The sequence below is a fragment of the Monomorium pharaonis genome, chromosome 10 (genome assembly GCF_013373865.1).
Source record: "Monomorium pharaonis isolate MP-MQ-018 chromosome 10, ASM1337386v2, whole genome shotgun sequence".
Classification (NCBI taxonomy): domain Eukaryota; kingdom Metazoa; phylum Arthropoda; class Insecta; order Hymenoptera; family Formicidae; genus Monomorium; species Monomorium pharaonis.
Window position 1 is genome coordinate 11,197,312 of NC_050476.1, and position 22,620 is coordinate 11,219,931.

General features: G+C 33.0%; 1 protein-coding gene and 1 long non-coding RNA gene across 4 annotated transcripts in view; both read right to left on the reverse strand.

Annotated features, from left to right (window-relative positions):
* Window positions 1–270: 270 nt before the first annotated feature.
* Window positions 271–22,620, reverse strand: part of LOC105832125 (degenerin del-1) — a 60,518-nt gene continuing 38,168 nt past the window's right edge. For all 3 annotated transcript variants that reach the window (XM_036293019.1, XM_036293018.1, XM_036293017.1), the window contains one exon: window positions 271–1,182. In XM_036293019.1, the coding sequence (XP_036148912.1) occupies window positions 926–1,182 (257 nt within the window). In that variant the 3' untranslated portion in view covers window positions 271–925. The remainder of the gene's footprint in view (window positions 1,183–22,620) is intronic.
* LOC118647676 lies at window positions 15,600–17,084 on the reverse strand. The gene is made up of 2 exons (XR_004964838.1): window positions 16,690–17,084; window positions 15,600–16,120 (listed from the first exon to the last, which is right to left on the reverse strand). It is a non-coding gene; the product is annotated as an uncharacterized LOC118647676 (long non-coding RNA).

Genomic DNA, 22,620 nt, shown 5'->3' on the forward strand with positions numbered 1-22,620 from the left:
TCTATAAAAATAATGATATGTAAATATTTTGCGCCAATTAAGAATAAACACTACAAAATGAATGTTAAGTTTTTTTTTACAAAAATAATGATATGAAGAAATATGCGCCAATCTACAAAAATGTTTATTCTTTAGCTGGCATTTATAGTTTGATTTTTTATTAAGCTTGTATTAGACTAGAGATTGATATTGGGATGGAATTGAAATATTGGGATTGAATTGGAATTGAATTGTTAGGAAGCATCTTAGCAAGAAATAAAGGACATAATATTGAACTGGTAAATAAGTATTTTAATACAAATAAATTACAAATATTATAAATAAATATTTTAATACAAATAAATATTTTACTACAAAAACTTGGCGCCACTAAATCGAATAAATTGCCAGCTCTTTTTCTTTTTCTTTTGTGCGTAAATCTGTGTGTGTGTGTGTGTGTGTGTGTGTGTGTGTGTGTGTGTGTGTGTGTGTGTTTAGTATATAACTTAGTATATATGAATTTTTAATATCTTAATCTTTTATGCGTGCATATAACGTTCAGATGTTTCTCTTTCCTTCTCTTTTTCTCTTATGTATATAAAATATAAGACTAGTTAAAGTCATTTTGGAATTCCAATAAAAGAAACGAATATCCGATTAATAAACTTTTTATTGTAATTCCGTTTTTTGACAATCATGAGTCTTTTTGAAGAGATCAATTTTCATTATTATTCATTATTATCATTATTATGTAATGTAATAAAAAGTATAATAATGTCTTTAATCACTTTGTATATGTCTAAGAGTTTGTCCTCGAATCAGCTTCCTATGCTCGCAAGGTTTTTTTTATTATTTTAAATATTATCTGAATATTTACAATAACATAATTGGTGAAAATGGAATCAATTCAATTGAGAATATTTATAGTTCGGTAAGAATTTGTCGGTTAATATCTGGCTTTGTTAGTAAAGAATTTGCCGTATTTTGCTGAATGCCAGGATCGTGGTACCAATTCGTTCCAATAAATTGTCTGTTTAGTTTTATTTTGTACTGATGTGATTTTATCCTTACAAATATCATCTTTCTGTAAGGCTGATTTTTTAGATATCAAATCGCGAAGCACAAATGCAAAAAAGTACAGAAACTCTACTACACTGATAAAACTGAAGCCGATGAAGACGCCACATATACCGCCAACGTCACCTGTAAAACAATATCTTTATGATATGATGTTTTTATAGCATAGTATATATGATTATAGCAAAGTAATAACATTCTTTAGTAAATAGATTGCATGTTTTTAGTGTTGATTAAAAGAATATTATTTGCATACAAATAACTTATAGATAGTCAGGGGGTAGTAACAAACCTTCTACTTCTCGTCTTTCTAATGCTAAGTGGATGTGGCCAAATGATATGACGTCATGACTGAGAGGAAATAGTGTACTCTAGTCTAATCGGATGATGTGGGAGTAGAGTAATTAAATGGAGAATTTTGATTGGTTACCTTCATGGCTGCTAAGGGCTCTGATTTGCTGTTATTGTAACCGCATTTTAAATTAAGCAGGGATTTTAAAAGCTAAAATTCCTAACAAAATTATGAGATAATAAAGGAACGGGCAAAATGATAGATGTCGATTTTGAATTTTGATCCGAGCGTATTGCTTCGATGTAATGATAAAGGAGCAGAGATAGATACGGTTTGTTTTATAACATGGGTTAGGACTGCGTTCGAAAGAATATTTTCAGAGCCTTGTAACACTTTTGAAGGTTTTTTTTATATGTATCGGACAATTTTAGGCATGTACATCTTCAAACATGCTGACGATTTTAAAACTGTCAAATACATATAAAAATACCTTCAAACGTGTTATAAAGCTTTGAAAATAGGGTTTTATCATTCATGAGTCATTATCATCGATTTCAACTTTGACACCAAATATTTTGAAAACTAGGCATTTTCTGAATTTCGGCTATTGAGACTTTCGAACAGGACAGTCAAGATTTCAGCATACTAAAATTTCAACCAATTCTGTCCGGGGCCACTTTTCCACGTATTTTGTGCAGGGTCTTTTACGGAATATTTCAAAACAAGCTATCATAAAAAAGCAAAGTAAAAAAGAATTTTTTATAATATTAAAGTGTTGAAATTGGGGACTGCGCACAAAAAAATGAAAGGGATTACTTTCGATGCACTGATAACAAAAAATTTAATAAATAAACAATATAGTATATTTTTCGTTCTCTTTTGATGGCGAAAAGTCCATCATCTCGCTTTTTCGAAAACCCTCACTGCCAGCATTTTCTCCATTTTCTTTATACGTCACTAATATTAAATTTGTTTCATATGCCGTGATAACATTTGCATAAAAGATATTTTTTAGAAAAGTGGATCGAATCTTTCTGAAATTTAACTTACAAGAGAACCTCGCGAACCCGAAAATTCTGATTTTAATGAAACTTGGCATAAATGTAGAAGGGGTAAATACATGAATTTAGAAATTAAAAGTTGGTGCTTATAAACGGTTTAAAGGGTTGAAACCACCCTTTAAAAATGTTGAGTTTTTGTCTTTTCTCGATATATCTCGTAAACTAAACAAAGTATTAAAAAATGTTTCATACAAAAGTTTTACAGTATAAATGCCTCTATTTAACTATGCTATTTATTTTTTCAAAAAAATTTTTTTTCAAAAACAAATTTTTTTCTTTAAAAAAAAATTTTTTTTGAAAAAAATAAATAGCATAGTTAAATAGAGGTATTTATGCCGTAAAACTTTTATATGAAACATTTTTTAATATTTTGTTTAGTTTATGAGATATATCGAGAAAATGCAAAAATGTCTCAACTTTGAAGTGTGGTTTCACTCTTTCAAACCGTTTATAAGACCAAACAGAAAATTTTCTGATTTTAATGAAACTTAGCATAAATGTAGAGGGAGTAAATACATTAATTTAGAAATGTTTTATTTTGGTTCAAAAACGGCTTGAAGGGGTGAAAGCACGCTTCAAAGTTGAGACATTTTTGCATTTTCTCGATATATTTCGTAAACTAAACAAAATATAAAAAAATGTTTCATACAAAAGTTTTACGGCATGAATACCTCTATTCAACATATTTATTTTTTCAAAAAAAATTTTTTTTTCAAAGAAAAAAAATTTGTTTTTGAAAAAAAATTTAAAAAAAAAATAAATAATATAGTTAAATAGAAGTATTTATACTGTAAAACTTTTGTATGAAACATTTTTTAATATTTTGTTTAGTTTACGAGATATATCAAGAAAAGACAAAAACTCAAAATTTTTGAAGAGTGATTTCAACCCTTTAAACCGTTTATAAGCACCAACTTTTAATTTCTAAATTCATGTATTCACCCCCTCTACATTTATGCCAAGTTTCATTAAAATCAGAATTTTCGGGTTCGCGAGGTTCCCTTGTTAGTAAATAATCTATAAAATATATAAATACTGTTGTTTTATAATATTGTTGTGCGTTTTTTGTCTGTACATTAAATTTATTTTGCTGCCGTCCGCAAATTCTTGGAATAGATTGCTCTATGTCGTTTTCTTCTGCGATTTTTAAAATTTGTTTGTAAATTAGATCAAAACCCATCAATAGCACAGATTGTTTCAGAAAGGTTTCAACCTTTCACAGTTAATGTGCAACAATTCTGAAAAAATTCTGTAATATGTCATTTGAAATGTTTCAACAAAAATATTTCTGAAACCTTCCTATGAAAAGAATTTGTCAAAACTTTCAGTACAAGTTGTCCCTGAAACCTTTCGTATGAAATATTTTTACAGATCTTTCCGTTTAATTATTTCTGAAACCTATCACATGAAACAATTTAACAAACTTTCAAAAAAGTTTTTTCTGAAATCTTTCACATGCAATAAATTTGGAACTATTAGTTGAGTTATCCCTAAAACATTTCATTTGACATATTTTTACAGACTTTTTAATTGAGTTATTTCCAAAACCTTTCACATGAGAGATTTTGAAAACTTTCAAGAAAGTTATTTCTGAAACCCTTTACATAAAATAATTTAATAAATTTTTCAGTTAAGTTATCTTTGAAAACTTTCTTATAAAATAATCCAACACATATATAGTTCGCGGACCGTTACTAGGAGATGCACGCGGCACCTACCTTGTAATGCAATTCACACTCTAAAAGCTACAAGCAGATAAAGCAGACCACGTTGACAGAAAACGAATTAACCTATGCCATCGTAGTGAGCTCTCGGGGCTTACGTGGTATTTATTATTGTGTCTTAAAGACACATTTGTCATGGCTAAAAATTTTAGCTTTGCTAACGAATCCTTTTTCTGCGTGTAGTGCACCCATATGGGACTGTGCAATCGAATCTGTGTGCGAACGGGTCGGTGCGCAATCGGGTCGGTGTGCAGTCGGGTCCGTGTGCAATCGGGTTCTTGTGCAAACGGGTCGTGTGCAATCGGGTCGGTGCGCAATCAAGTCTGTGTGCAAACGGGTTGGTGCGCAATCGGGTCCGTGTTCAATCGTGTCCATGTCCAATTAAGTCTGTGTTAAATCGAGTCCGTGTCCAATCGGGACTGTGTCCTATCTGGACGGTGTGCAATCGAGACTGTGTCCAATCGAGTTCGTGTCCAATGGGGTCTATATCTAATCGAGTCCGTGTCCAATCGAGTCCGTGTGCAAACGGGTCGTGTGCAATCGGGTCAAGGGTTGCCTTTTAAGTTTTTACAAAAAGTGAAACAGAAACGAACAAGTTCGAAACAAAGTGTTTTATTGCTTTTCGAAATATTTGCCTTTAAGGTCTATACATTTTTGCATACGCTCAAACCAATTCTGGAAACATTTTCTCCACTCTGAAGCTGATAGAAACATGGTTTTGAAAGTCTTCAAACACCCAAACAGTAAACTGTTTGCTTTCAGGTTCATACGAATATATCCAAGTTTCGTCTCCTGTAACAATGTTGTATACGGATTTTGAACGTCCTCGGTCGAATTTTTTGAACATTTTCTGACACCAATCAACACGAGCCTTTTTTTGCGCTTTAGTCAAATTATGCGGAATCCATCTGGAACAAATCTTTCTCACACCTAAATGTTCATGCAAAATCGATCGTATCGCAGTCTGCGATATACTAAGAGACGTCTCTATCTGTCTATAAGTCACATGCCCGTCTTCTTTAATCATGTTGCGCACAGCATCGATGTTTCTCGGAATAACAACCGATTTTGGCCGACCTTCTCGACATTCATCACTGACGGACGCACGACCACGACGAAATTCTGCAAACCAATTGTAAACAGTCTTCTCTGATGGTGCTTCATTACCAAAAGTTGCACAAAGTAATTTTATGCATTGTTGTTGAGTAAGGCCTTTTTTGAAATCATAAAAAATCATCCAACGCAAACCTTCACGGGTGATTTCCATTTTTGCACAAACTTGCTTCTTTTAAACGTTCACTATCAACAACCTACTCGGTCAATTTTTAAATTGCCACTGGCTTCGCAATAACAAACGTCAATGTTCACAAATACAGTGATGCCACAACTCACTAACGCCATTTATTGTTCGATTGTAAAAACTTAAAAGGCAACCCTCGTACAAACGGGTCGTTGCGCAATCGGGTCTGTGTGTAAACGGGTCGGTGCGCAATCGGGTCCGTGTGCAATCAGGTCCGTGTCCAATTGGGTCTGTGTCCAATCGAGTCCGTGTCCAATCGGGTCTATGTCCAATCGAGTCCGTGTCTAATCGCGACTGTGTCCAATCGGGAAATACTACTGTGTCTAACCGCTTATATGCGCAATTGGGACAGTCCCGAACCATTTCAGAAACGTTTCAAAATATTTCTGAGACAGCTCTGAGATAGCAAAATGTCCGCGGTGCTTGCACTTGAAACATTTCTGAATGTTTTCAGAAAGGTTGCAGATATGTTTCAGCAATCTTTCAATACACTTTCAGAAATGTTTCAAGTGCAAGCATCGCGGATATTTAACTATCTTAGAGCTGTCTCAGAGCTGTCTCAGTAACATTTGGAAATGTTTCTGAAATGTTTCATTTTTCACTTGAAACTTTTCTGAAATATCTCTGAAAGGTTTCTGTGCTATATGGGAATGGCTGTCGACATCGTACCTATAATTTTGTACTAATTTTTCTAAATTCTTTATTTCTTTAAATGCTTCCAGAAGGTCACAACCGGGACGTTGCAAAGCTAATCAGCATAAGTAAGGAACTGAAAACTTCCATTATTTTCAGACACAACAAACTCAAAATTCAGTACCGAATTTAAATAAACTATAGAATCGTTGTCCTTCACTCTTAGAGATTGCAGAGTATGTATTATTGTTGGAAACAACTCTACAGATTCATTTATTACTTTGGGTACGTTCCGAATAAGCTTTCGCTAACTATTTTTTTAGTTACAAAGTTGGTAACCCCTTAACCCTCTGCCTGCACACCTTATTTTTCCCCCGATTCCTACACACAGGGGTTACGCTAACCCCCAAATTTCGTTGACTTATATCTCCAAATGTATTTAATTAATTTTAACTTCTTTTTTTTTAATCGAAAGAAAAAAATCTCAGTATTATGATGGTCTTGGCTGAAAAGTCGAAGATATTAAAAGAAAAGAGATTTTTTGAAAAGAATAAGAAAGAAACAAAAAATTTTTGTAAAAATTTGCCTTTTTTTTAAACACCCGTATTTATTAGAAAAAAATAGATAAGTAATTAAAATGGTGATCAATGGAAAGGGGAAGAGTTGTACTTTAAGAATCTAGTCAGTTTTTTGATTCTGTTAAAAAAATATATTTATTTCGTAATATGAATTTAGTAAAAAATGAATGAAGTTTAAACATAATAGTAAAAGAAAATAGTAATATTTATTAAAAAAACATAATTATTAATACACAAAAACATAATTATTAATACAAAAAATATTGATTACAAAAGATTTTATTTGTTATAGAAAAAATTTTTAATTTGTAATGCTACAATTGCGGCATATTTTTGCAAAGTGATCGCGACATTGGTAATATACATATATAAGTACTGTATGCGTAAATGATACGTAATGAACAAAAAAATAACTTTTACTTACCCTTCAAATTTGGAACTTTTCCATTTTTTGTTACGTTCCCTACACACGGGGTAACTGTAACCCCAACACACACTTTCAATGCTCCTACTTCTGTTGTTTTCAGAACATTGACAACGCCCAAAGAGGAATAAGTAGAGCACAGTTCAAACTTTTTTCCCTTTCCAGTCCCAGCGTCCCTTTGCTAAATACTTTTAAGTAACGGGCATTTCAAAATCGACTGGGGTTACCGTAACCCCATGTGTAGGCAGAGGGTTAACTAACTTTGTTTTGTTCCGTTATAAATTAGCTGATTCAGTTGAATTCATCGTATTTATTAATAAGCAAAAATGAATATTGCTGTATTAAACAAAGCCTTTTCAAGTTCAAGTTCAAGTGATGAAAGTGATAAAGAATTAATGAATTTTATTAATATGGTTGAAAATAAAAACCGCTGCACACATAAAAAATCAAGAGTTGCAAATTTTATTGAAACTGTTGTTTATTATATGTACAACAATGAAGAATTTTGAGAATCTTTTAGGTATATAATTATATGTAATAGAATATAAAATATTTTTACAAAAAATTGAAAATTAATAAATAATAAAATTTGTAATTTTTATTATTAAAATGAGACACTTGACTTTTAATTACCTATTATTGTTATTAAGAGATGATTTAAAGAGTGAAAAAAATTGTGGCAGAATGCCCATTTCTGCAAAAAAGCAATTGTACATAGCCCTATATGTATAGGCACATCAGATTCATATAGGTAACTACTTTGATAAGGCGTTTAATACAGCAATATTCATTTTTTCTTATTAATAAATAATATTAATAAATACGATGAATTCAACTGAATTAGCGAATTTATAACGGAACAAAACAAAGTTAAAGGGTTACCAACTTTGTAATTAAAAAAATAATTAGCGAAAGCTTCGGAACGCACCCTTTATGACGTTCAACCCATCTTGCTTGTTGCTTCACATAAAGATTTCATCATTTTAATATTTGTATTATCTGGTAAGTTTGATTTAAAATTTCGTCTTATGGCTGTTTCTTATAAAACTAGTTACGATTTTTACTGTATCAATCATATTCTGAATTTGCAGGTTTTTACGACTAGATATAATTACTAAATTTAGAGCATGACTTGAACAATGAATATATTGAGCTAAAGAAAATTTTTGTAAAATTCTTGTTTTTACATCTTTAATTTTTCCTGTCATGTTTGAAGCTCCGTCGTATCCTTGTTCTCTTAATTTAGTTAAATTTAATTTGAGGGCTTCCATAACTGAAATGATTGTATTCGTTATATTTTCACTAGATGTGTTATCAACAGGAGTAAATTTCAAAAATTTCTCGAAAACTATCTCATAACTTTTTTAGATAGCTCACATACAATGACATCTGTTATATTCCAGCAATATCAGTTGTTTCGTCAACTAAAATAGAGTAGTATGGTGATTCGCTTACTTCTTCAACGATTTGCTTTGAAATTTCTTCGCTTATGATTCCAATCATTTTGTATACCAGAACTTATGTAAGTTACGTTTTTTGCAGCAGTTTCAAAATGATTTTTTAATGATATCACCAGCATCTATCCTGAAGTTTAAAAGCGTCCGAAAATTACCTTTATTAATGTTACTATCATTAATTTGTAACTGTGAATTTTGATTTGATTGGCCACGCCCTTACGGAAAAAACACTAAAAATGACATTTAAAAAGATACTCAAGTTAAGTATAATTTGGGACAAGGGGTAAACACTCGATTCAGTGTAAACGCTCATCTTGAGTGTTCGCTCTTTAATTTACTTTTAATTAGAGTGTTACTTTCAACTTGGATGGTCGCCATTAAGTCTTAATTGCAGTGTTAATCCTAAATTTAAGAATAACACTAAAATTAACACTCAATTAGATGGCAATCATCCAAGTTGAAAGTAATACTCAAATTATAATAATACTCAAAGTCAGCTGAACACTCTAATTGAATGTTTATTTTAGATATTCGTCTTATGCCCATTTTTACCAATGTAGATTAACTTTAATCTCGGTTAAACTTGCTTTTTTTTGCTTTTGTTTTTATTTAATGTTTCCTAATCCAATGTTTGAGAGTGCACTCAATATTAAATGTATACCTTCAACCGATAGATATTGAGTGTACATCCCCAACGTTTCAATTATCACATTTTATATTATAAGTATACACTCATTATTGAATGTCATACCCAAGTGTTGAAAGTATATTTTTAAATATTCAGTATTTAAACCCAAACTTTAGTATGAACACTCAATCATTGGGTATACACACTCAATGTTCGAGTATAAACACTCAATCTTTAGTGTAAATACTCAAAATTTGAGCGTATATACCTGAATTTGGGAGTAAACTCTTAAAATCGAGTATTAGCACTCAATTTTGAGTGTAAACTCTTAAAATTAGAATGTTTTTTCCATAAGGGCGGATAGCCTGGGATTCAGGATTCGGGCGGCGGACTGGTTGAGTGAATGACGGCAGTAAATTATACTTAAATACTAACGGTGATTTATTATGTAGCAAGCTAATATTTACATCAGTTCCTAATATGTACAGACAGTATTATTTCGCTGTGCGAGGTGCGTGAAACGCTGTGCTGGCGACGTGTGTCGCGGCGCGCGTGCGCGCGTAATATCTCGGCGTTCAGATTGGTTGCGGCGGAGTGCACGGCTCGTGCGCTGGTCGGTCGGCACGCCGATTGGCGGTAGCAGTCGGTCTCGATGTATACGGCGCTCGTGATGATGCGGTTGCGACTGCAGTGTCCAGATTGGTCGCGACGTTACAGTCGCGGCTGCGCGGTGCGGCGCAGCGTTCGCAGTGATTGCATCCGGTCGGTCGCGGCGCTCGGATTGGTCGCGGCGGTGCGCGGCTGCGCGGTACGACGCGGAGCTGTCGGTAGCCACGGCGATTAGTTACTGGTAGGAATCATCCCACGTCACAATGGGCCAAGAGATCCCAAAAAGTGGACAAAAGTCAATTTCAGAAATAAGATCAGACAAATGTCCTGTCTTAATCTTGATAGTCAAAAGTAGTTATTTTGAAAATTTTATTTGATTTGATTGGTTGCTTTATATTTGACAACAATATAAACTTTTAAAATCATGGATGCAATCGAAAATTTTACTTTTCAAATATTTTATTAGCATTGCTGTATTTCCGTAAACAAAAAATCTTTTATTATTTTTCATCCATTATTATATAAAGACAAATCATTATAATGAAGTTCAAAGTAAATAGTGCAAGAATTAAAAAAATAGTATATCTTTATACTCATTTATTATTGAAATTTGGTAGGTTCCGCATATTTTCAAATTATGGCTCCCCTAAACTCCGCCAGTTATTGACATTAATCGAGTAGTATTGAATTCTTTTAAGTATGTATTTTAAGAATATGGCGCCTACTTTTGCTCGTTTTTGCATAACTCGAAGAATTTTATAATAATTCGAGACTGTACGCGCATGTAAGATGTAAAGAATTGATTTTTGCACATTGTATACTATATGAATATTAATGTTAAAAATTAAGTTTAATTCAGAATTGTTGAATAATATGTAATATATTTTGTAGATTAATGTCAAAATCTAAAAATTTAAAATGGCGGATCCAATATGGCGGATAAGAAATGCAAAAACATGGCAATTTTAATGCAAATTTTCATCGGAGATTTTCAAGGACGCTGATTACGAACATGCTATTCAATTTTTTTAATTTAAAATGGCGAATTCAAAATGGCAGATAAAAAAATGCAAAACTTGTCGTTTTTTGATAAAAATTTTTTTTCAAGTGTTTTTGAGGTTTTTAATTACAAATTTGCTATTCAAATTATGCTATTCAAATAAATTCAAAATGACGAAATCAAAGTGGCAAAAAAAGTCTATTGTAATGTAAATAAATATAAGTGGTCGAACGTCTATGAAAATAGAATATTAAAAATTTGAATCAAATATTTTATCAAATTTTCCCGCGATTAGCCTACATAACTATAGTTTCTATCTACTGCGAGAAGGTTGCAGGATATTATTGGACTCCATTTGTTTTTTATTTGTTTTATTTAAAAAATTAAAAAGCGTATTTGTAATCAGCGTCCTCAAAAATTTCTGATAAAAAATTTGCATTAAAATTGCCATGTTTTTACATTTCTTGATGAAGATGTTGTGTCCGCCTTATTGGATCCGCCATTTTAAATTTTTAAATTTTGACATTATATTTGTTATTAGCGACCTCAAAAATCTCTATATATAAAGTTTTATTAAAATCCGACAAAATTGTTGTGAGTGCGCGACACTCACACAAACTTTACTTGCAATAACGATAAGGGTGTCGAGTGACACCTCGCGTGATATCACCGTCCGGCCTTGCTACCGGGCATCGCACCGGCCTTCACACCGGACATCGCACCGGGCAACATATCCGGTTACTACTCATTTTGCCACCCGAAATCTCCTGATTTCCAGTGGAATGCGCCTAGCTAACAATTGCTGGCTAAGCTAGCGCACGGGACAAAGGCCCGTGACCGCGAGTGACATCCCTTGGTAACAAGACGAAAAGCTGAGTATATAAAGGCCCGCAGAAAGAGAACGAGCGGGCTCATAATTAATAATAATAGCGGCGAGTATATGTCGCTCGTCTAACCTATACTTGTAACACATCTTTCGGGTTCGCTAAAGAAACTGTAAAAGAAAAACAAATATATATCTCTTGTTATCAACTCTCGGCGTTATCTTTTGGAAACCTGATCCCGAGAAGTCATCGGCAGCAGTCCCGCACTGTATCCCGAGACCAGGGATACAACAAAATCTTGACTTTTGGCACTTTTTCTGGTCTCCTGGCTTACTGTGCATAGTGAGAGGCAAGGAGACTCATACAAAATATTCTATAAAGGGTTTCAAATCATACTGCAACTTCCACCTTAGACCTCCACCTTAGGAAATTATAATTTTTGTAGATTATTATTATTAGATTATTATTTTGTGGACTAATTGCTATCATTATAGTTCAAAAATTTATAATTTGTTTTTAATTTTAATTACTATTTTAATTTTGTTTTTAAATTTTAACTTTAGATTCAAATCAATTGGATTCAGCAATTCTAAATATCTACCATTATCGAACTTTAAGATTAGAGTACTTTAACATTTATGCTCACCATTTTAAATCCGCCATTTGAAATTTCTAAATTTTGAGTATTGATTCAAAATCAGCAGCTCTGAAAAGCTACGAAAACTAAATTTTAGCACAATCAGAAAAATTTTAGCATTTTTATCCGCCATTTTGAATTCGCCATTTTGAATTTCTAAGTTTTGAGTTTTAATTCGAAATCAACAGCTCTGAAAAGCTACGAAAACCAAATTTCAGCACAATCAGAGAAATTTTAACATTTTTATCCGCCATTTTGAATCCGCCATTTTTAATTTCTAAGTTTTGAGTTTTGATTCGAAATTAGCAGCTCCGAAAAGCTACGAAAACCAAATTTCAGCACAATCGGAGTAATTTTAACATTTTTATCCGCCATTTTAAATCTGCCATTTTGAATTCTTAAATTTTGAATTTTAAGTAAAAATTAGCGACCCCAAAAACTACTGAGTTTCAAATTGACAGTAATCAGAGCACTTTTTGAATTTTGTCCACTTTTTGGGGTCTCCTGGCCCACTGTGTATGTGAATGATCCTTCGCAGCGTCGGTTTCCCCTCGGGAATACGGGGTCCCCGAGAACAGTGTCAGGAGTGGTCGCTCAGTGCACGAACAGGGATCCGGGTGACGAGCGGGGCGGTGAATTGCCACTCACAAGGGAACCTCGCGAACTCGAAAATTCTGATTTTAATGAAACTTGGCATAAATGTAGAGGGGGTAAATATATGAATTTAGAAATTTATCGTAGCTGCCCATAAACGGTTTAAAGGGGTGAAACCACCCTTCAAAGATTGAGACATTTTTCGTTTTCTCGATATATCTTGTAAACTAAACAAAATATTAAAAAATGTTTTATACAAAAGTTTTACAATAAAAGTACTTCTATCTAACTACAGTAATTAAATTTAAAAAAAAATTTTTTTTAAACAATTGTTTTATAATTTTTGAAAAAAAATTTTTTTAAAATTTTATTAATGTAGTTAGATAGAGATATTGTTACCATAAAACTTTTGTATAAAACATTTTTTGATATCTCCAATACTTTTCGAGATATATCGGAAAAAGCAAAAATCTGCTCTACACTATGCACTGAAAAAAGCATGAGAGAATGCGATAGCACCGCGACGGAGAGCGTTAAAAAATATTTTAAAGAAATTTTTTATTAAAGTTTATTTATGATATTGAATATAATATAAGATACTAAAAATATAATAAAATAAAGTAATATAAAATAATAATATTTTGTATAATATAATAATATGTAATAATATAATATAATAATGTCGCACGTGAATGCATGCTGATGTGAGTGAGAGAGAAAGAGTAAATAATATTAATATAATATAGTAATATAATAATATAATATAATATAAAATATTTATATCCAGACTTCTTGGTCCGGATCCATTAGCGGTGACATGCCAAAGAGTCGACGCAGATCGACGACATCTGCCAATCCAAATCGGCTATATCGGGATTTGTCAATTAACAAGGAAACCTCGCGAACTCGAAAATTCTGATTTTAATGAAACTTGGCATAAATGTAGAGGGGGTAAATACATGAATTTAGAAATTTATCGTAGTTGCCCATAAACGGTTTAAAGGGGTGAAACCACCCTTCAAAGATTGAGACATTTTTCGTTTTCTCGATATATCTCGTAAACTAAACAAAATATTAAAAAATGTTTTATACAAAAGTTTTACAATAAAAGTACTTCTATCTAACTACAGTAATTAAATTTAAAAAAAATTTTTTTTTAAACAATTGTTCTTTAATTTAAAAAAAAAATTTTTTTTTTAAATTTTATTAATGTAGTTAGATAGAGATATTGTTACCATAAAACTTTTGTATAAAACATTTTTTGATATCTCCAATAATTTTCGAGATATATCGGAAAAAGCAAAAATCTGCTCTACACTATGCACTGAAAAAAGCATGAGAGAATGCGATACCACCGCGAATTTTTTATTAAGGTTTATTTATGATATTGAATATAATATAAGATACTAAAAATGTAATAAAAAAATATTAAAAAATTAATAAGTAATGCATTATTTTTTAATTTGCATTTTCATTACCCTGATTCAAAGTATATTGTTGTTCAATGTATAATGCCACACTAAAATATGTTAATTTTGTATCTAGACATGGATATATCTCTATAACATCCACATACATGGATTTATCAATATAAGAAAAGATTTTGGATGCGATACTTTTGCAAGATCGACAGAGAGCGAAATAATGACTTAATTGACAAATCATATAGCCGATTTGGATTGGCAGATGTCGTCGATCTGCGTCGACTCTTTGGCATGTCACCGCTAATGGATCCGGACCAAGAAGACTGGATATAAATATTTTATATTATATTATATTATTATATTACTATATTATATTAATATTATTTACTCTTTCTCTCTCACTCACATCAGCATGCATTCACGTGCGACATTATTATATTATATTATTACATATTATTATATTATACAAAATATTATTATTTTATATTACTTTATTTTATTATATTTTTAGTATCTTATATTATATTCAATATCATAAATAAACCTTAATAAAAAATTTCTTTAAAATATTTTTTAACGCTCTCCGTCGCGGTGCTATCGCATTCTCTCATGCTTTTTTCAGTGCATAGTGTAGAGCAGATTTTTGCTTTTTCCGATATATCTCGAAAAGTATTGGAGATATCAAAAAATGTTTTATACAAAAGTTTTATGGTAACAATATCTCTATCTAACTACATTAATAAAATTTTGAAAAAATTTTTTTTTCAAAAATTAAAAAACAATTGTTTAAAAAAAAATTTTTTTTAAATTTAATTACTGTAGTTAGATAGAAGTACTTTTATTGTAAAACTTTTGTATAAAACATTTTTTAATATTTTGTTTAGTTTACGAGATATATCAAGAAAACGAAAAATGTCTCAATCTTTGAAGAGTGGTTTCACCCCTTTAAACCGTTTATGGGCAGCTACAATAAATTTCTAAATTCATATATTTACCCCCTCTACATTTATGCCAAGTTTCATTAAAATCAGAATTTTCGAGTTCGCGAGGTTCCCTTGTCAGTGCGCGACGTGAGGAAGCGCTCAGTGCGCGCTGTCAGAGGAAGTCGGGTTGAGGTTATGTGGCACTCAGTAGTCCCAGCTCACTCCGCTGAGAGGATTGATCGGCTCAGTTCGGCAAATTAAAATTTCTGATTGCTTTTTTTCTTCGTGTCCTCGCAATCAGAGATTCTGCCGACCACAAAATATCAAAATTTTTAGAATAGATGTTAGCTTTTCCGGATTTTCTTGAATCTTTTCTGCAGTGTTAATTTGTGTAACAACGTCCAGTTTTTCATTTTTATAAATTTTTATGTATTCTTCAGCAGATTGCAAACAATTCTTGATGATAGGAAGTCTTTTCATGACTTCGAATATACTCGAGAGCTTTTTTCCACTTAATTAAAGGTTCTGTTACCAAAAACCCAAATTTACTATTAAAAACTTACAAAATGCTCCATTATATTTCGGACAATACATTAACCATGGAGAAAACTGTTCAAGTCATTTATATTGAGAAAATCGTAGCAAATCTCCTTCTGTCCTTTTAGGAAAGATATAATTTTGAGGAACTTTAAAATTGTTATTTAAAACCGTAAAATTTTTCTTCATTTGTCAAATTTGACATGTATTGGTCTATAATACAACACCAAAATCATTATCTAAAAACACATTGTCTAGTTTACTTCTCTTTGACATGCTCACATCAGGAAGGCTTTGTGAATGTGAAGGAATTTTATTATTATCGGCATCATCTAAAGTTGAGATTTGATTTTCATTTGGACATGTAGTCCGTTTAAGAAATTTTTTGATGTCCATTTCGCAAATTCTTTATCAAAATCCTGTAAAAATAGATACCTAATTTTCAAACTACATATTCTGCATATTAATTAATATAGAATTAATATAAATTTTTCAGTACTTATTTCTTCTATAAACTAACGATAGCTATTACTTCAGTACTTATTTTTTCTATAAACTGACAATAACTATTATTTAATCTATTCAGAAAAGAGATGAATCAGTCAAACTAATTAATTAGCAAACATTAATGACGAATTTCTTAATTTATATGTAGCATGTCTCAGAGAATTCTAACAATGGGAAAACTTTTTGATTCCTCAAAATTTCAGAAAAATTTTATTTTTAATAAAAATTTTTGCTTAAACAAAAATAATAGCCGCGATAATCGAATTATTATACTGTTATTCATCTGTCGCAGCGGATTTGTAATCATATATACCTATCGGAATTTTACTTGCTTTTTTAATTTTCCTTAATAAAATACATAAAAACTAAATATGAGAATAATGCCATTACCATTATTTATAAAAAAGATCACTTTTTACTATAAATATAAATAAATAACTCATTAATACAAGTTTCATATATTTTTTTACATAATACATACCTTTTATATATAAAGTGAAATAAATATAGCGAAATGTTTTTAAACTATTATATTAAAACGTTGTTCATGTACGTTATAATTATGCGATCAACGTAAGACAACGAATGAGAGATTACTGTGGTAATGGAGTGGCACGAGGCACGAAGATAAGAAACAAGTGCGAATCGCATACGTGTAGGCACATGTACGCGATGCGCGCTTGTTGCATTGTTCTGTCCACATATCATTACTACTATGATAGCTTTGTTATTTTAAAACTGATATCTTTACGGCTACAGTATGTAAGTGTTGACGCTGGCAAAAAGCCATCTTAGGTAGAAAATTTAAATTTAGAGACTTCTAGCAGGTATTTTGTCTTGGGACTTTTTCTCAAGAAAAGTCACTGACAATGAGACTTGAAATCTTTAGGGGGGGGGGGACAACCTATAGCCCCCCCTCTCTGGATACGCCACTGGCAATAGCATTGTATCTATCCGATTCAGATAGATACAATGCTATTGTATAGCTATTGTATCCGTAAAGATATCAGTTTGAAAATCAAGATAATTTTTAGTTGTTGATTTTTTACAACTGTCACATTCCTTTCTAAAGTACAACTTGGATCTTTATTTAAGAGGCATAAATTACAAACCAATTATTTGTAGCATACTTACATACAGGATTTAACGATTTTTTAGTAAACGCTACATCAGACATATTTCAATTTACTTAAAATTTTATAGATAAAGGTCCAATTAAATCCATTTATAAACAACAATATTACATAAAATCGAACATTTTGGCAGTAAAAATGCATATAATGTAATAACCATAAACGCATTCGAAAATGCGTTTATGGTTATTACATTATATGCATTTTTACTGCCAAAATGTTCGATTTTATGTAATATTGTTGTTTATAAATGGATTTAATTGGACCTTTATCTATAAAATTTTAAGTAAATTGAAATATGTCTGATGTAGCGTTTACTAAAAAATCGTTAAATCCTGTATGTAAGTATGCTACAAATAATTGGACAATACTGTCGAAACCACATGTGTTTATAACTATTAGTCTATCCTTTTCATTTTTTCAAAGATTCGCAAAGATTTCCCTTTTGTAACATAGTAATATCAATGTTTTTTTTCTTACAAAGTTCTGTGAAATCGGGTCGTGCTTGAACATATGTTCTTTTGAGTGACTTTTTTCATTTTTGTTTCGTCAATTATGCTTATTATTTAAATCGGAGTTTATTTTCTGATTTTTCACTCGATATGCTATCGAATTTGTTACTTTCTTTTTCCTGAACGCTTAAAATTTCTACTGGAGTTTCAAACTGCGTTACGTTATTATTCATCATTGATTTTTTTTTACATGTTATGAGAGAGAGTTGGACAGTTAGATTTTGTTATGGATGTAGAATACATGGAATAATATCTGAATCGACTTCTTTCTCTTCAGTCTTGTTCTCTGGTTTATTCTCCATATTTTTGAATGTGGTTTTAATATCAGGTATTTGTACTACTGCGAGTTTTGCATGGCCAGGAAAAGATTGCAGGTATAAATTTACAAATTTAGAAACACGCATTGGACGCGAAACATTTTTCAAAAGTCTGTGTTTGCAGTCATTAAACTCAGCCTCCATTGCAGAAGCAGTTTAAGATCCATAAGTGAAAATGAGCACCATCACGTTCGAATATAATGAAAAATATTTTAACAAAGATATTACCTGTTTTCCTATTCCTATTGAATAGTATGGATACACATTGTATTATGGATTTTTTATAACATCATTTTTAGCTATCGCTAAACATTCAGCAGAGAATGTTGTTAACCATGTCGTAATATCAGATTTGTTTTGATTTGTTTCTTTCATTTCTGTCATATTATCCAAAGATGTATCAAAGTCAATTATATGTTTTGCCTTATTATTTTTGTCGTCAATAATTTCATATAGAATATTATTTTGTGTAACAACTGTGTGTAATTTTTTAAAACAGTGTTTTGCATAAGACTACTATCTTTTGTATTTCCAAACATTTCACTGTTTGCAAGAACAATGGCACATTTTACTACACCCTGAAATTCTACAAAATCTGAAATTTTTGTAAAGAATGCCATAATTTTTATGTAAAATAAATGTGCTTAAGGACGAATAAGTTTTAATTCTTTTCATCTTAAAACCATATGAATAAAATGCGATATGTCTAAACGTAAAAATGTAGGTGGCACATTATTCGATTCTTTATTCAAGCATATGAAGCACTGAAACAAGTAATCTTGTAAATTTCTGCATTGAAATGCTCTGACAATAGCTCCTATCAAAGCTTTGTCAAAATCACAAACTTGTTTCGGTAATGGAAAAACTGCTTTGTGTTTCATGCCAATTCGTATGATTTCAAGCAAACAAAAATGTATAGTGTTTGTATTTTGGGATTCGCTCGACAATTGAAACACAGGCATATAAGATGCATTCGTTTTTGTAACAATTTGATATAGATAAATGTGGGATGATAATTCGCCTGAAGGCTTTTTAAATTTTTTAACCAAAAATCCTGTTCCTGTCTATGCAAATACACTTTGAATTTTCTATGAAAATAGCAGTTTGCTCTGGTGCACATAAAATGGATCTAATCCAATCGCGTGTATTTGTCCTGTATATCGATTATATTTCATACGTTGTAAATTCTGAAGTAGATCAGATTGGTAAAAATGTCCATTTCAAAAACGTTTAAGGAAATGTTTTTTTGAATAGAAAAAATACGTTTAAGAAACGTTTAAAATTCGTTTTTTTCCTTTATCCGTAAAAAATTTATTTAATAAAATAATGCATTCACGCGCGCGCGCGCACGCGTGTGTATGTGTGAATGCATTATATATACACAGAGAAAAGTTTCTTTGAATTTAATAAATTTGTTTGACTTAAAAAAACTGATGTTTGAACTAACAAATACAATTGTTTGGATTTTGAAACAAATTAATTGTTTCTTTTAAATAAAACATTTTTTGAAAAAATTTAATTTTCTTTGATTCGATTTATAACATTATTAAACGATGAAATATTATTTGAGCATGTTTCTTTTCCAAGGAGACAATCAGACAGAATCTCGTGACCGAATACGTGATTATCATCACTACTCACACAAAAAAAATTTGTTACCGAAGTAAAAATTTTTGGGTGGCACTCACTTGACATGGTTAAAATGGACACAGTGCATTTGGACACGGTGCTTTTGGACACGATATCTTGCGCACGGTTCAAATGACCACGGTGCATTTGCACACAAAAGAAATTTTATTAAAAATGTACACCAGTTATATGCACACGTAAAATTTACACACGAAAAAATAACCACCATTTACTTGGACACGTAAAAGTTGCACACCATTCATTTGCACACCGCTCACTTGCACACAATTCACTTGCACACCGTTTACTTGCCCACCACTCATTTGCGCACCAAGAAATGTGCACCGATCATTTGCACATGGAAAGATGCACACCAATTATTTCCACACGGAAAGATGTACACTGATTATTTGCACACGGAAAGATGCGCACTGATCATTTGCACACGGAAAGATGCACACCGATCATATGCACACCGTTCATTTGGACACGGTGCTTTTGGACACCGTTTATTTGCACACTATTTAAGTCGCAAACCCATGTGGTGCAGTGAATGCTTTCCACACACACACACACACACACGCACGCACGCACGCACGCACGCACGCACGCACGCACGCACGCACGCACGCACGCACGCACGCACGCACGCCACGCACGCACGCACGCCACGCACGCACGCACGCACGCACGCACGCACGCACACGCACGCACGCACCGCACGCGACGCACGCACGCACGCACGCACGCACGCACGCACGCACGCACGCACGCGCAACTGCACGCACGCAACGCACGCACGCACCACGCACGCACGCACGACGCACGCACGCACGCACGCACGCACGCACGCACGCACGCACGCACGCACGCACGCACGCACGCACGCACGCACGCACGCACGCACCGCACGCACGCACGCACGCACGCACGCATCGCACGCACGCAACACGCACGCACGCACGCACGCACGCACAGAACGCACCCCCGCCCGCACGCAACGCACGCACGCAAGCACGCACGCACGCACGCACGCACGCCACGCACGCAATAGCACGCACGCACGAACGCACGCAACGCACGCACGCACGCACGCACGCACGCACACACACCACACACACCACACAACACACCACTATATATATATATATATATATATATATATACATTATATACACTGGCGCAAAAAAAACGAGACAAAAATTTTGACCAATTTTTAGGCAATTTTCAAAGTGATGCAACTTTGCGAAAAATTAACCAAATTACATGTACTTTTTTTTTTAAATTAAAGCGCAAAGACTCAACTTCGAGAATCCCTAGGCGAAAATTTGATTTGTTAAGGGCAAACCTTTTGTATCGCATGAAAACCAAACATGTTCTTTTTAATTGAAAAAAGTAAAAGTTTGTTATCATTTTTCACAAATTTCTTGTTAAAATCTGGGTAATATTAATCCAAACTTTTAAAGTTCATTCTTTTCTAAGCAATTAAAAAAATACATGTCGATACAATGTTTTTTGTTAATTGCATACGAGCTTGAAATTTGCACTGCATTTTATGGTATTTTAGCGAATAAATACGGTATCTTTTTAATATCATGAATTTTGAGTATCAATATGGGACTTCCGTTTTCGGTCGGACAGGAGATAAATAAGAAATACTCTGTAAACGAGATTTTGAGTGAAAGAAGGGAAAGTAAGTACGGGAGAATAAGTAGGGATAGCTAGTGAAGGGCTGTGATTGAAGGGAGTGAAAAGAATTTAGGATTAAGGAGAAGGGAAGTGAGAATAGTGTAGGCAGAAATAGAGGTTAGATTGTCGGGAGGGGAGAGAGAGACATTTAGGCGAGCGGGAATCGAGAAGGGGCAAGGAGTGTATAGTGAGATATAAAGGCGGCAAGCGGGAAGGGGTAGAAAACAGGCATAAAGTAGGCAAGATTGAGATGAGCGACGGTGAGGGGAACCCGAGTAGAGTAAGGTGCGACAGCATAGGAGATAGTATAGAGGAGCTTGCGAATTTTTAAAAGGAGTAGGAAAATGGCTAGATCGCCGGAGGGGAAGGAAGATGATGATGAATGAAATGAGAGAATTAGGAGAGGGATTAAAAAATGTAAGCAAAGAAATTAGAGGTAGCAGGAGAGCAGAAAGAGATGGTTAGAGTAGAGTTAGAAAAAATGGAAGAGGAGTTTAGGAAAAAAGAAGTAGAATGGAGGAAAGAAAGGGAGAAAATGGGAGTTAGGAAAAAAGGCTGGAACGAGAAATAGAGGGATTAAGGAGGAGTGGAATGAAGACGGTAGGAGGGTAGGAGGAGGAGAGAGAGATAATGGACAGAGGTGTAGAAGAGAGGGGAGAATGGAAAGAAAGGGTATGGAATTTAGAAAGAAGATATGAGATGAGGGAGAGAGGAGAAAAAAGGAGGAACCTAGTGATTAAGGATTAAGGGAGAGGGAAGAAAATAGAAAAGAAGAGATAGAGGGAGTAATGAAGAAGATAGGTGTAGAAGTTAAAGTAGAAGAAGTAAGACAGGTAGAGGCAGGAAGGGCAGGTAAAGGAGGAATGGTAGTAATTAAAGTAGGTAGCGAAGAGGAGAAAAGGAAAGTAATGGAGAATAAGTGAAAATTGAAGGGAGGGGAAATATGGTTAGATAATCTTACGTAGGAGGAGAGAAGAATTAGGTGGAAGATAAGGAGAATAGCGAGAGAATTAGAAATTACAGGTAAAAAAGTGAGAGTAGGACAGAGAAAGCTATGGATAGAATGGGATATGGTGGGTATGGGACGAGAGAAGTGGAGAATTGGAGGATGGAGAAGGGAGGAGACGGAATA